Source organism: Cyprinus carpio, chromosome B15 (genome assembly GCF_018340385.1).
Source record: "Cyprinus carpio isolate SPL01 chromosome B15, ASM1834038v1, whole genome shotgun sequence".
Taxonomy (NCBI): Eukaryota; Metazoa; Chordata; class Actinopteri; order Cypriniformes; family Cyprinidae; genus Cyprinus; species Cyprinus carpio.
The window spans coordinates 23822338-23834446 of record NC_056611.1 but is presented as its reverse complement, the minus strand read 5'-3'; the positions used below and the strand labels follow the sequence as shown (position 1 = coordinate 23834446).

Here is a 12109-nt window from a genome sequence, read left to right as displayed (position 1 = left end):
AAAAGATGGGTATGATTTAATTTTTTTGCAGAAGTCAAAATTCCAATATGAGACTATATAATAAGATGAGATGAAGTCATCAGTCCCATTAAAGAAATGTACACTTATTATTTCCAAGTGTTCTCCAAAAATTAAAACAAGCCCCGGTGCCATGGGGAATGTATAAAGATTCTCTTCTTTTAGAGAAGCATTCCCAAAGAGCCTCTGAAACCTGAAGCTCATAGGGTGTCTATGAATGTGTTTTTACCAGAGAGAATGCAATCTTTGGATTCCATTGTGCAAGCCCTTTCCAGTTTCTTCTCTTCAGCTTTGTTTTCATGCACAGTTGTTTCCAATGAAAACAGGCGGTGTTCATTCCTGTAAACCATTCTTGTTGTAGGTCTGCGATTCATGGAAGAGGCCTTTTCTGCAAACGAAACATCGAGTCAGGAGAGATGGTCATTGAGTATTCAGGCATTGTCATTCGTTCTGTTCTTACAGACAAGCGTGAGAAGTATTATGATGGCAAGGTGAGTGGAAATGTGCTTTTTTAGAGCACATTTGTGTATTTGTGATCCCTAAGCCAATTACCACCAGGTTTAACAACAGAAATGCATTTTGGGTAGTAATGGCCCTCTGTTTCCTTGTTCTAGTTAGTATTATTTAATATTAATTTAGTTTAAATATTAATATAATTTAATACTAATACACCATCCCCAACATTAAAAGAAAACTAAGAACTCATATTTTGCCTAGGAACATTTATTACTTTTATTTTAGTGCCAAAAAAAAAGTCTCTAATGCTCACCAAGGCTCCATTTCTATGATCAAAAATGGAGCAAAATCCAGTAATGAGTTTGAATATCACTTATACCACTTCTTTCTTCTGCTCTTTCTTCCAGGGCATTGGATGCTATATGTTCCGCATCGATGACTTTGATGTGGTAGATGCCACGATGCATGGTAACGCGGCGCGGTTCATCAACCACTCCTGTGAGCCAAACTGCTACTCTCGAGTCATCAATGTAGAAGGTCAGAAGCACATAGTTATTTTCGCCCTGCGGAAGATCTACCGTGGAGAGGAGCTGACTTATGACTACAAGTTCCCCATAGAAGATGCCAGCAACAAGCTCGGCTGCAACTGTGGTGCTAAGCGTTGTCGGCGCTTCTTAAACTGAAAAGGAGCTTGGAGAAGTTGCAGTGCAACTGCATGACTGAAGTTAGATGGGTAAGAACGGTAGATTGAGGCTTGATGGGTAAAGGTGGTCCAAGCTGAAGGTTTCAAAGCTTAACACAGTCACCACTTCAATTTCAAAGTCCTTCAACAGGCACATACAAGGACCGCCATTTTTTTTTTTTTTTAAACTGTTGTGGCGCCCTTAAACCTAGATTCCTTCCAATGAGTCTACATTCAGTCCAGTAGAGCAGAAGGGATGGGCGCATGAGTGATGTGTGGTAACATGGCCAAGGCCTTTTCAAGAACATTTCCCACCATGCTGGGAAATGCTCTGTGCTTCACTTAAAGCTTTATCGGAATATTAGCAGTTTTGAAATGAGTCTCGGTTTCAGTCAAAGCAGCGGTTTTAAACCAGTTCATAAGCAGCAAGAGTCATCTGCGTATATTTGGCAGCAAAATTGTGACTACTTTTAAATAATTTCCAAAACCTGGAATGTGCTGCCAAGGGTTTGGAGTGTTCTGTTCCCTTAAATTCCAAACAACCTCCCTCAAGCCGACGTCAAAAATGCTGGATTTTCATGAACAGAATCGCCTCTGTGCTTGAGAAGCATTTTATAGTGCGGACCACGTAGTGTGTGAAAGTGTAGCGGCAGCAAGGATACTCTGTAAAAACATGCATATTACTAATGAAATGGTGTGAACATATTCAGATCTGTATCTATCGATTTTAGTTTAGATCACACTTTCGTGTTTAGCTGAGGAAGACTCACACCGCTCAGGACAACACTGTAAACCCCTCAGTGTGACCCATGATCCACTCCTCTGTAAAACTCACTCTGTTGCGTTTCGCTCTCATCTGTGACCGTTTTTTCACTTGAAAACCCTTTTAATCTTCTCAAAGGCTTTATTTTTAACAATTAATTTATTTTCGTTGCATTTTTACAGGCAGGTCTAACTCTTCATTCTGTTTAGCGGGCTTGTTCTGTGGTGTAAGTGTATAAGCGTTTTTTAAACTTGATGACCTCCATGGTGCTAAGTCTAACATGAGTCCTAAAGGGGATAGAAATGATACTGTTTCATGAAAACTGATGTGAGCTGTAGTTGCTGCAAACAGTACTTAAATAGCAAAGCAACCCAGACACGCTTTCCAACAATGAGCCCATTGTCAGTGGTGTTTCAAAACCCGATTCCCAGTACTCAAATGGCAACGTTTTAGCATGTTTGTGATTCTTATACCTCTTAGAGCCGTGTGTCGAAACAAAATCATGCCTGGAAAGTGGATATTTGAGTTTCTATACGTCATGTAGTAGAGGACACTACTTAAGCTAATCGTGACTAAATGCATCCTCGTTGCGTCAAGGTGTGATGACGTTGTGGATTGTTCCTGCAATAAATCATTTTCTGTCACAGTTGCACATACAATAGGAGCTCTACATTTATCTAGGGAGTTAGAAACTGCTTAAAGTGTCCTAGAGATGTAGGACTGCGAAGGCGAAGTATACAAGATCTATATATATTTATAGAAGAGTTATTGAAACAGTTTTTCAGTAGACGGTGGCACTCAGCACCTTAATTTTCCTTGAAAGATTTGGGAGTTGGTTCTCTTCTTCATGCAGGAAAAAAATCAACAAGCTGTTGCCATTGTTCATCTAAGAGCGTTCTATTTATTCCTGTTTGTCTTTATGGGAGTTTTTACCCATAGTTCTGTGCTTTTTTTTTTGTATGTGACCAAGGTCTTATCAGAGTTTTCTTCAGGGTTTTCTTCGTTATTTTAAACCGCTTTCCCCGTTTTCTTGAACTTGAACATTGAGGATGAGTTCTTGCAATGTGGCCTTTTTACAAGGTGATGTGTTGAGCCGGCTGTTTGTTTTAAATGTCCTAGTTGTCTGATTTTATTTGACTTTCTCAAAGGAGAAGTTTCCTCCCAACTAAATCACGTTGTCGTCTCCTGCTTTTTCCTTATTTTGTGTGTTTGTGTGGAGGGGGAATCTCCGTCAAGAACCTGAAATTTAGCAGATCTCAGATTTTAATCAAACCACCCCAGACTTGCAAGGATTCTACCTCAAGCTGTTCAGACGACATCAAGTAATACTAATGCAAAACTAGATTTGCTTGGTCTGTTCTGTCATGCAGGGTTGGCTCGTGTGCAATGAAGGATGCAAAGCACTAGTCAGGACCTCCTGTGATAATGTTCTCCCAGAGCTTCTTGGGAAAAGAAAATCTGTCTGTTCCTGTGTAGGTTATTTAAAAAAAAAAAAAAAAAAAAACATTGTGTTGAAAAAGACTTCAAATGAAAAAAAATGTGTCTTTGCTACCTTGTACAAATGACCCCTAAGTTTGTAAATAGTTGTATACATATTTCTAAACCTGTTTAATTTTTCTATGCACTTTTTTTATTTATAATGTTTTTGCTTAATAAAGATGTACAATGTTTGAACAAAGTTCAAGATTTATTGTGATCTTTGTGCTGACAATACAAAAGAATCAATTGTACACTACTAATAACTAAAGATATACTGCTTTCAGAAAGGGTTTGTGGCCAGATCCTGTCAAGAAATTGAAAGCTTGGAATATTGGTTCGCCAACAATTCTAAATTTCCAAGATTTATGACACTTATAAAAAGATTAGAAGAAAAGGACACTTCATTTTCATGAATAATAGAAATAGTGTTATGCAGTGTTATGTTTCATACAGGCTATATAAAACTAAATGTGTAACATGTATGAACTAGGATGAAACGGAAACCCAAGGAATTTCCCAGAGGTGTCTTGTCCTTGTTTCTAAATGCTTCCACATGGACTCCAGACATACATCTGTTTGCAGTTTGCATCCTAGACAGGTCAATCTGAGTACATTCAAGCATTGTGTGCTTCAACAACTGCCATTTAATACTGATAACACTGACTTATATAAAGAGGAAAAATACACAATCTCATGAGAAAACCATTTCCAAATTGGCGATTTTGTATAACCGTGCACTACGATGAATGATTTTTAGAACAAATACTAACCATTAACCCTCAGATCATACAAATTCACAAATCCTTCTTATGCGATTGTGTTCAACGGTACAGTATAACAAGTAAATTACTGCTTTGTGTTCTTAAAATATTGCATGAATTCTTCTTATACATCTGCAGGAAGCTTCGCCAAAATCTCCACTGCATCGTTACGACCAATAGTGGTTAGCAGCTCAGCGAGGTGGCCGACAGTCCAATCTGGGTTCTTGGTGACGACACCCTCCAAAACGGCAACAAGGGGGCTTTTGTGGTCCTTCATGGAATACGCATAATTTATCCAGGCAAAGGAAAAGGAGCACTGGGCAGCAAGGTGGCGAGTGTTCTTGGCGCCAGAAATGTCCGGGTCTAATACCAACACAAGCTCCTCAAGAACATCCAAGTTGTTCAGCACCGTTTTCAGAGGTGCATCATGGACCTCAGTTGCTGTGAAAATATTTATGGAAAAATTTTTATGGAAATTTTTTTTATGGCAGTTTTTCACTAGGAAAATTACTGTAAAGGAGTTATGTAGGGTTATGTGAAACTGTTTTTCGTATACCCACCTAACAGGTGCGACAATCCAGGCATGTGATCGTTATTACAATCGTTGATTATGTTGTATGAGACGGCCTGTTCATATCTGGCAATGCCCTTTCTGGACAGGCTTTCATGACTTGCTCCATTACAGCATTTTTTTAATTCTGGCATTTTTTAAAAAACACAAGAGATATTCATGTTGTTTTGTTAATCTTGTGAAATTCGTCTTGCTTCATTGTTGCACTCAAGACTCAGTTGGATAGCAATAAGAATACAAAATAAATGTAACGTTTATCGCTTCTGTTCCACTAGCATTGACATACAGCTTTGCAGAAATGTAGTTTCCAGAACCCATTAATCTTGCATTGGTCACAAAAAAAAAAAAAAAAAAAGGTCATTGGAGTCAGTACTGTGTTGAAATGCTCAAACAAACAGAGCAGTGTTTTGATACAGTCACAGTGTTTATAAAAGACTATGTGTGTCATTATGTTAAACTATGAATCAACCATTTCTTGATGTCATTTAGCAATGAGATGAAAGTCTTTATAGAGCTCATTTTAAAACATTGGATCAGCCTCACTTGGTTAACAGGAAACTGATATTTATGAGACCTGCAGAATTTCCTTCTTATATCCTGCCTCCTTTTGTTTTGTTTGACTGACCTTCGTTGAAAGGTTTACTCCTCCTTCTGATGAACAGGAAGAGGCACACCAGAGTGAGAGTTGATAAAATCCCAAAACATACATAGATCCCTAAAAGATGCACAAGAAAACAAACCATCATATCTGCTTTTGATCAGCGTCAAAGCCAACATATTCTATCTCTCTCTTACTCCGAGTGTGCATAAACTGTACAAACTGAGTAGGCTAAATTTTAACATGCAACTTGGTTGATGATATACTGTAAATATGTACAATACCATTCAAAAGTTTGGGGTCAGTGAGATTTATGCTTCAATTCAGCAAGCATGCATTAAATTGATCAAAAGCAACAGTAAAGTCTTTTCCAAAAAAAAAAAAAAAAAAAGTATTTTGATTAAAAGCAGTTCCTTTAAAGAATCCTAAAAATGTATCAGGATTTCCACAATATATATATATATATATATATATATATATATATATATATATATATATATATATATATATATATATATATATATATATTAATCAGTTTTCACCATTGATTATAATATGAAATGTCTCACAATCAGAATGATTTCTGAAGGATTTTGCGGCATTGCTTTCATGGAAAATAAATTAAATTTCTATATATATTCAATTACAAAATTAGATTTAAACTGTAGTTGTTTTCACAATATTACTCTTTTAACTACTTTTGTTACAGCATAAGAAACTTTTTTTCAAAAACTCACAAACTTCAAACTTATGAACAGCATATGTGTATGGTAAAGCGATGCAGAGATAAAGATTTAAGAATAATGAAATTCAAAACAATACCGATGAATGGCATTAAGCTCTGAGGGCTCGAAATAGAGTTTTCAGTGCTTTGAGAGGGGTCTGGAAAGTTTGAAGAGGTTGGAGATGGGCTTGAGCTGTCAACAGAGCTAGTGTGGACAGTCGTACTCGCAGTCTAAAAAAAAAAAGAGTTTGCATTGTTAAAATAGTATAGGCCTATCAAGCTTTCTTTAGCCCTAAAATTTATTTTTGGAAAGTTTAATCTAATATCCCTCTGTCTTAGATGAGAAAGCATTAAAGAGGGAGCTGACAACAAGAAACGCTTGAAAAGTTATTACTGTTGTCCTTGTGGTCTGCGTCGGTTGAGGGAGACACTTTCCGTTAAAAAACTGCTCGCTGCAAAAAAATAATAATAAATAATACATATATTGTAAATGTTACTTGATATATATATATATATATATATCATGTAACATTTACAATAATGTCCATACATCGGAATAAAAGAGACAAACAGGATTTAAAGCTCACTTTTAGGGTGTGTCGTATTGGCTGTCTAATCAAATCGAATAAACGCAAACCGCTCATTCGGACTGGCTTTCGATTTTCAGAACTTAAATTAGCAATGTATTCAATACGAAATTACTCTTAAAATAGTAGTAGTAAAAAAAAAAAAAAAAATACAATTGAAAGTTAAACGTACCCTTGTTTACAGCAGATGGTATCTGATGTGGTGTTGCACGCAGACGCAATGAAATGTTGCGGTTGGCAAGAGCTACAGGTTCGGCACACGACTTGAGATCCATCGTTAAATGTCCCATCTATGCATGGTCTGTAAGGTGACTCGACCTGCTGTTGCTCGTCGGACCACCCGCAGTTTTCAGTAAAATAGTGACCTGCCCTCAGAACAGAACAATGATGTGTAAACGTGCATTTTACTTACTAGTAGGCTATACTATGTTTGCTTACAGACAACGTTCACTTGAGGAATAAAAGTGTCGATCAGATTTGTCGATGTCTAACACTTCAGCCTACGTCACAAATATAAAATCTGTATGTTTTGTGTGTATATATATATATATATATATATATATATATATATATATATATATATATATATATATATATATATATATATATATATAGGCCTATATAATTATTATTATTTTTATTGTTGCACGAAATGGCACATTGCGACATGAAAATTACATTTAGAGTTAATTCAGGTTAAATGTGAAATGGCAAACAAGTATCCCAAATTCGCCCTATAATTTGCATTCAAGTTACAAGAAGCCTACATATGGACTAAGAGGCGATTTATCGAACACATAATTTAAAACTTACCTTTTTGGATTTCATATTTAGTCTCACATTGCTGACATTTGTGCAGAGAACGATTAAAGAATGTCCCTTCGACACACCTCTGTGAAGTCATTGCGGCTGATCTCGAGTAGTCCTTGACGTGGCTGCAGTGAAATAACGTCTGAGAGACTGTGTGAAACCAGCTGTGGGTGAAGGGGAATCTTGGAGTTGGGTGGGTTGTAAATTTAAAGCAGTGACTACATAGGTCAGTAGACAATTTTAACAGATATGCTGGATCACAATATGTGTGTGTGCACGCATATAATATGATGACTGTTTAGTTAAACCTTTATGCATACATTTCAGACAGTGGCTCTGAGAAAACATTACTCCCGGAGAATGTCTATAATAATTACAATAACAATAAAAGTGTAACAACTATATTTCTCTTAACACATCAACATCAAGTTAATGTTTTTTTGTTGTTGTTGTTGTTGTTGTTGTTGTTGTTGTTGTTGTTGTTGTTGTTTTTAACTTTCATCTTATTTTTCAGTCTCCCTTACCTCAGAACAGTGTAATCTGACAGAGGGCTAATCATGCTCAAAAAAAAAAAAAAAAAAAAAAAAAAATGCTCTATTTTAATTAAGTCTTGGTCAAAATAGCTAGTAGTCCCATAAAATCTTGACTTGATTATTTTACTTTTTATGTGATTTGCTCTCTCTTAATTAAGTCTGGCTTTTATGCGTCATTGTGCCTTTACACTGAATTTTGAGCAGGCACAGAGCAGCCTTTACTTGGCTGTGTAAAGACACCTTTAGTTCTACTTCAGAAGGGCTTCTGTGCCACCTTTGCAGTGTAAATTTGGCAGAATTGTACTTCTTGATGTAAGGTTTTGCCTTTTTGCAATGACATTATCTAAAAATAAAATGCGGCATTGGATGCATTAATCAGTTCCTGATGAATGTGATGACAAACTATTGAACTAAGCAAGAAATCATGAGTTAAACCTTTGTAATGCCTTTGTCATCAGAGTAAAGTTTATTGGAAGACTCAATCCTGCTGAGCCAGCTGATGAAGAAGCTTAGAGCAGACTGTCTGACTGCTATATTTAAAGGGTTAGTTCAGTCAAAAATGAAAATTCTGTCATTAATGACTCACCCTCATGTCGGTCCAAACCCGTAAGACCTTCGTTCATCTCCTTTCAATCACAGCAGTCATGTTCACAACAGACCCGGAAGAGAAGAAAATGATGAATAAAGTCGTCATTTTTGTTATTTTTGGACCAAAATGTATTTTCGATGCTTCAACAAATCTAACTGACCCACTGATGTCACATGGACTACTTTGATGATGTTTTTATTACCTTTCTGGGCATGGACAGTATACCGTACATACATTTTCAATGGAGGAACAGAAAGCTCTCGGACTAAATCTAAAATATCTTAAACTGTGCTCCGAAGATGCACGGAGGTCTTACGGGTTTGGAACGACATGAGGGTGAGTCATTAATGACATAATTTTCATTTTTGGCTGAACTTACCCTTCAAGCCTGCCCTTCCTTTGTTTATGCCCAGTTAATGAATTTTCATTTATTAAAAAACACATTTTGTACATTGAAGTGCTTTTAATTACAGTGATGTTGTACAAACGTTTTCATTATGTAATACTACAGAGAAACATGACAATCTCTTCTCTTTGGGAGGTTTTGGATCCAGCTTCACCTGACTAGTGTGAAGTAGTGCAATTTTCTCAGTCATACTGAGTGGGGCCAGAAGTGCACCTGTTGACGAAGGCAGAGGCACCTCAGGGCCAACACAAGATGATGCCAGGACCAGACCAGCCGCAAAGAACAATCTAAAGCCCAAATCTAGCTGTGTTGTTTTGTGTAAACCAGGAAATGGATTGCGCTATCAGATGTATATTCCTACAGTGGGTAGATTTTATCAACACAGCTTCATATCCAAACATTGCTTTTATTTGTTGTCATCATTTTCACTCGTTCTTCAGAAGCAATTCTGTCATCATTTACCCTCATGTCATTCCAAACCAGTATGACTTGTCTTCTGTGAGAGAAAAAGGAACAATATCGTTAGAATCACTTTTAGAACATTTTTTTTTTTTTTTTTACAGTTGCTAAATGATAAAAAAAAAAAAAAATCACAGCCAATTACTATCCAGCCAAATGTAAAGATCAGAACAGAATGTTGGTGTTACTAATAGTTATCAAGTGTACTTAAGATTTTGCCACAGAATAAAAAATTAAATAAAAAGGTAATTGTGACTTATCTCACAATTCTGACTTTTTTTCTTGTAGTTTTCAGTTCATATCACACAATTCTGTCCTTTCTTCTCAGAATTGTGGGTTGATATATTGCACTAAACATTTTGCAATTATGAGTTTATATCTCACAATTTTGTGTAAATTGTGTAAATTCAAATGTGTTGCAACCCTCTAGTGACACCTTTGTTTTTGTTTTGTAGTTTGTTATTCAACCCTCTGCGGACGCCTTGAGAGTGATATATATATATATATATATACATATATATATTTATGTATATATACACATACACACACACACACACACACACACTCACACACACACATATATATATATATATATATATATATATATATATAATAAATGTTAGTAAAAATGGCATAGGTTTTAAAAAGCTGAAAGTACTTAGTCTTAACATCAGTCATGGGGCATGGGGTCCCATCAGAACTGCCTATGCATAGGGCCCGGGATCTTGTGCAACGCCCCTGTTTACTCGCAATGTAGAGGGTTGTGTTGTAATATCCCTTGTGTCATTCAAACAAAATAACAAGGTCTTTAAGCCTTCTCTTTGGCAGGTTTTGGATCCAGCTTCACCTGACAATACTACATAGTATTGTTGTATAGTATTGTTGTGTCTATTAATATTGCATTTTATTTTTGTTCTGTTGTTTTGTTTTATTGTGTTTTTAAGAATGTGAAATTTTGTTTTCTGAAAGGCTACTTGTGTGATGACGTTTTATGGTATATTTATATGTGATTGTTAATTGTATGTTACCTCGTCCTGCCCAGGGACTACAGATGAAATTTAGCTTGTAGCTAATTCTGGTATGGCTGAGTGCCATACACTGTCCCTGTTAAATAAACAAATAAATAAATAAATAAATTGACGGAACCTTGAGACCTCTTACAGGGGTCATATGATCAAATTCAAGTTTTCCTTTCTCTTTGGGGTGTTACAAGCTGTTCGTGCATAGATAAGATACATAAGTAGCAAAGACTAAAGTCTCAAAACCAAAGAGATATTCTTTATAAAAGTTAAAGGGATAGTTCACCCAAAAATGAAAATTATGTCATTAATGACTCACCCTCATGTCGTTCCAAACCCGTAAGACCTCGGTTCATCTTCGGAACACAGTTTAAGATATTTTAGATTTAGTCCGAGAGCTTTCTGTCCCTCCATTGAAAATGTATGTACGGTATACTGTCCATGTCCAGAAAGGTAATAAAAACATCATCAAAGTAGTCCATGTGACATCAGTGGGTCCGTTAGAATTTATTGAAGCATCGAAAATACATTTTGTTCCAAAAATAAAAAATATTACGACTTTATTCCGCTTTTTCTTCTCTTCCGGGTCTGTTGTGAACGCGACTGCTGTGACTGTTGACGTACGACGCTGCTGACTTGTTTTCTGGTGCGCCCAATAACAAAGAAAACACGTCAGCAGCGTCGTACGTCAGCGGCATCACTACAGTGTTGTGAACGCGCTCACAACAAACCCGGAAGAGAAGAAAAAGCGGAATAAAGTCGTAATTTTTGTTATTTTTGGACCAAAATGTATTTTCGATGCTTCTATAAATTCCAACGGACCCTCTGATGTCACATGGACTACTTTGATGATGTTTTTATTACCTTTCTGGATGTGGACAGTATACCATACATACATTTTCAATGGGGGGACAGAAAGCTCTCGGACTAAATCTAAAATATCTTAAACTGTGTTCCGAAGATGAACGGAGGTCTTACGGGTTTGGAACGACATGAGGGTGAGTCATTAATGACATTATTTTAATTTTTGGCTGAACTAACCCTTTAAGACTCATCCACGGCCTCCTAAAACACCTCGTTTAAAAGCCCCCACATGTCTACATCACTGTGTGGGAAGATTTGCATAGCACCGCCCAAATGTTCACGCAAAGAAAGAAGGCGTAACTTTTATTCTTGATATAGCATTGCTGCCGCCACTGCCATGTTGTGGAGAGGCTGTGTTCTTTGTGAAAGCGAAAATACTTTGTTTGGCCTTCCAAAGTATGTTTTCATATTTAAAGAATTTGCCACTGATGATTCAAACGTGACTTTTGAGCAGTGTAGAGTAGCGCTTGTTTGTCGTTTCTCTGATCACAAATGCAGGCATGGTTTTATGTTTACACGGCACGATACGCAACGCAACACGTAAAAAGACAGTATAAGTCATTATAATAAGTAATTATGTCCTCACTGGATGTAAGAAATGCCTCGTTTGTAATGGGTTTTATTAGTTTTATTTAATGGGTTTCATTAAAATTGGCTACGGCTACATTTCCCATATGGTTTTGCTAAAAAAAATGCAAAAAATGGAAAAAAAATATTGACATTTATGTCATCATCTACATCTCTTTTCCAGATTCTCCCTCAAAGCGATTATCAACCTGATTCAACAGGT

At 36.5% G+C, this 12109-nt stretch overlaps 2 protein-coding genes across 3 annotated transcripts in view; one reads left to right on the top strand and one right to left on the bottom strand.

Annotated features, from left to right (window-relative positions):
• LOC109103645 (histone-lysine N-methyltransferase 2B-like) overlaps nucleotides 1-3432 on the top strand; it is a 39496-nt gene extending 36064 nt beyond the window's left edge. Inside the window, 2 exon segments of the mRNA XM_042739926.1 lie at nucleotides 380-509; nucleotides 882-3432. Of these exon segments, the coding sequence (XP_042595860.1) occupies nucleotides 380-509; nucleotides 882-1157 (406 nt within the window). The 3' untranslated portion in view covers nucleotides 1158-3432.
• Nucleotides 3433-3587: 155 nt separating this feature from the next.
• On the bottom strand, nucleotides 3588-8700 carry LOC109103644 (IGF-like family receptor 1). Of its 2 annotated transcripts, XM_042739922.1 has the most exons (8): nucleotides 8569-8700; nucleotides 7453-7613; nucleotides 6812-7004; nucleotides 6447-6504; nucleotides 6151-6283; nucleotides 5356-5445; nucleotides 4720-4857; nucleotides 3588-4600 (listed from the first exon to the last, which is right to left on the bottom strand). In XM_042739922.1, exons 2-8 carry the CDS (start codon nucleotides 7541-7543, stop codon nucleotides 4284-4286), a joined length of 1020 nt encoding a protein of 339 aa, XP_042595856.1. In that variant the 5' UTR covers nucleotides 7544-7613; nucleotides 8569-8700; the 3' UTR covers nucleotides 3588-4283. The 2 variants fall into 2 exon arrangements, with proteins under 2 accessions (XP_042595856.1, XP_042595855.1); XM_042739921.1 differs by lacking the exon at nucleotides 8569-8700 and having other exon boundaries at nucleotides 7453-7906.
• Nucleotides 8701-12109: the final 3409 nt, after the last annotated feature.

What these genes read in the sequence shown, in the direction of transcription:
- LOC109103644 (XM_042739922.1), bottom strand. Translation starts at nt 7,543, where the DNA reads ATGACTTCACAGAGGTGTGTCGAAGGGACATTCTTTAATCGTTCTCTG. An exon ending in GAGCTTAATGCCATTCATCG is followed by an intron (nt 5,446 to 6,150) that starts GTATTGTTTTGA and finishes TGCATCTTTTAG; the next exon opens with GGATCTATGTATGTTTTGGG. An exon ending in GAGTAAACCTTTCAACGAAG is followed by an intron (nt 4,858 to 5,355) that starts GTCAGTCAAACA and finishes AAAAAATGCCAG; the next exon opens with AATTAAAAAAATGCTGTAAT.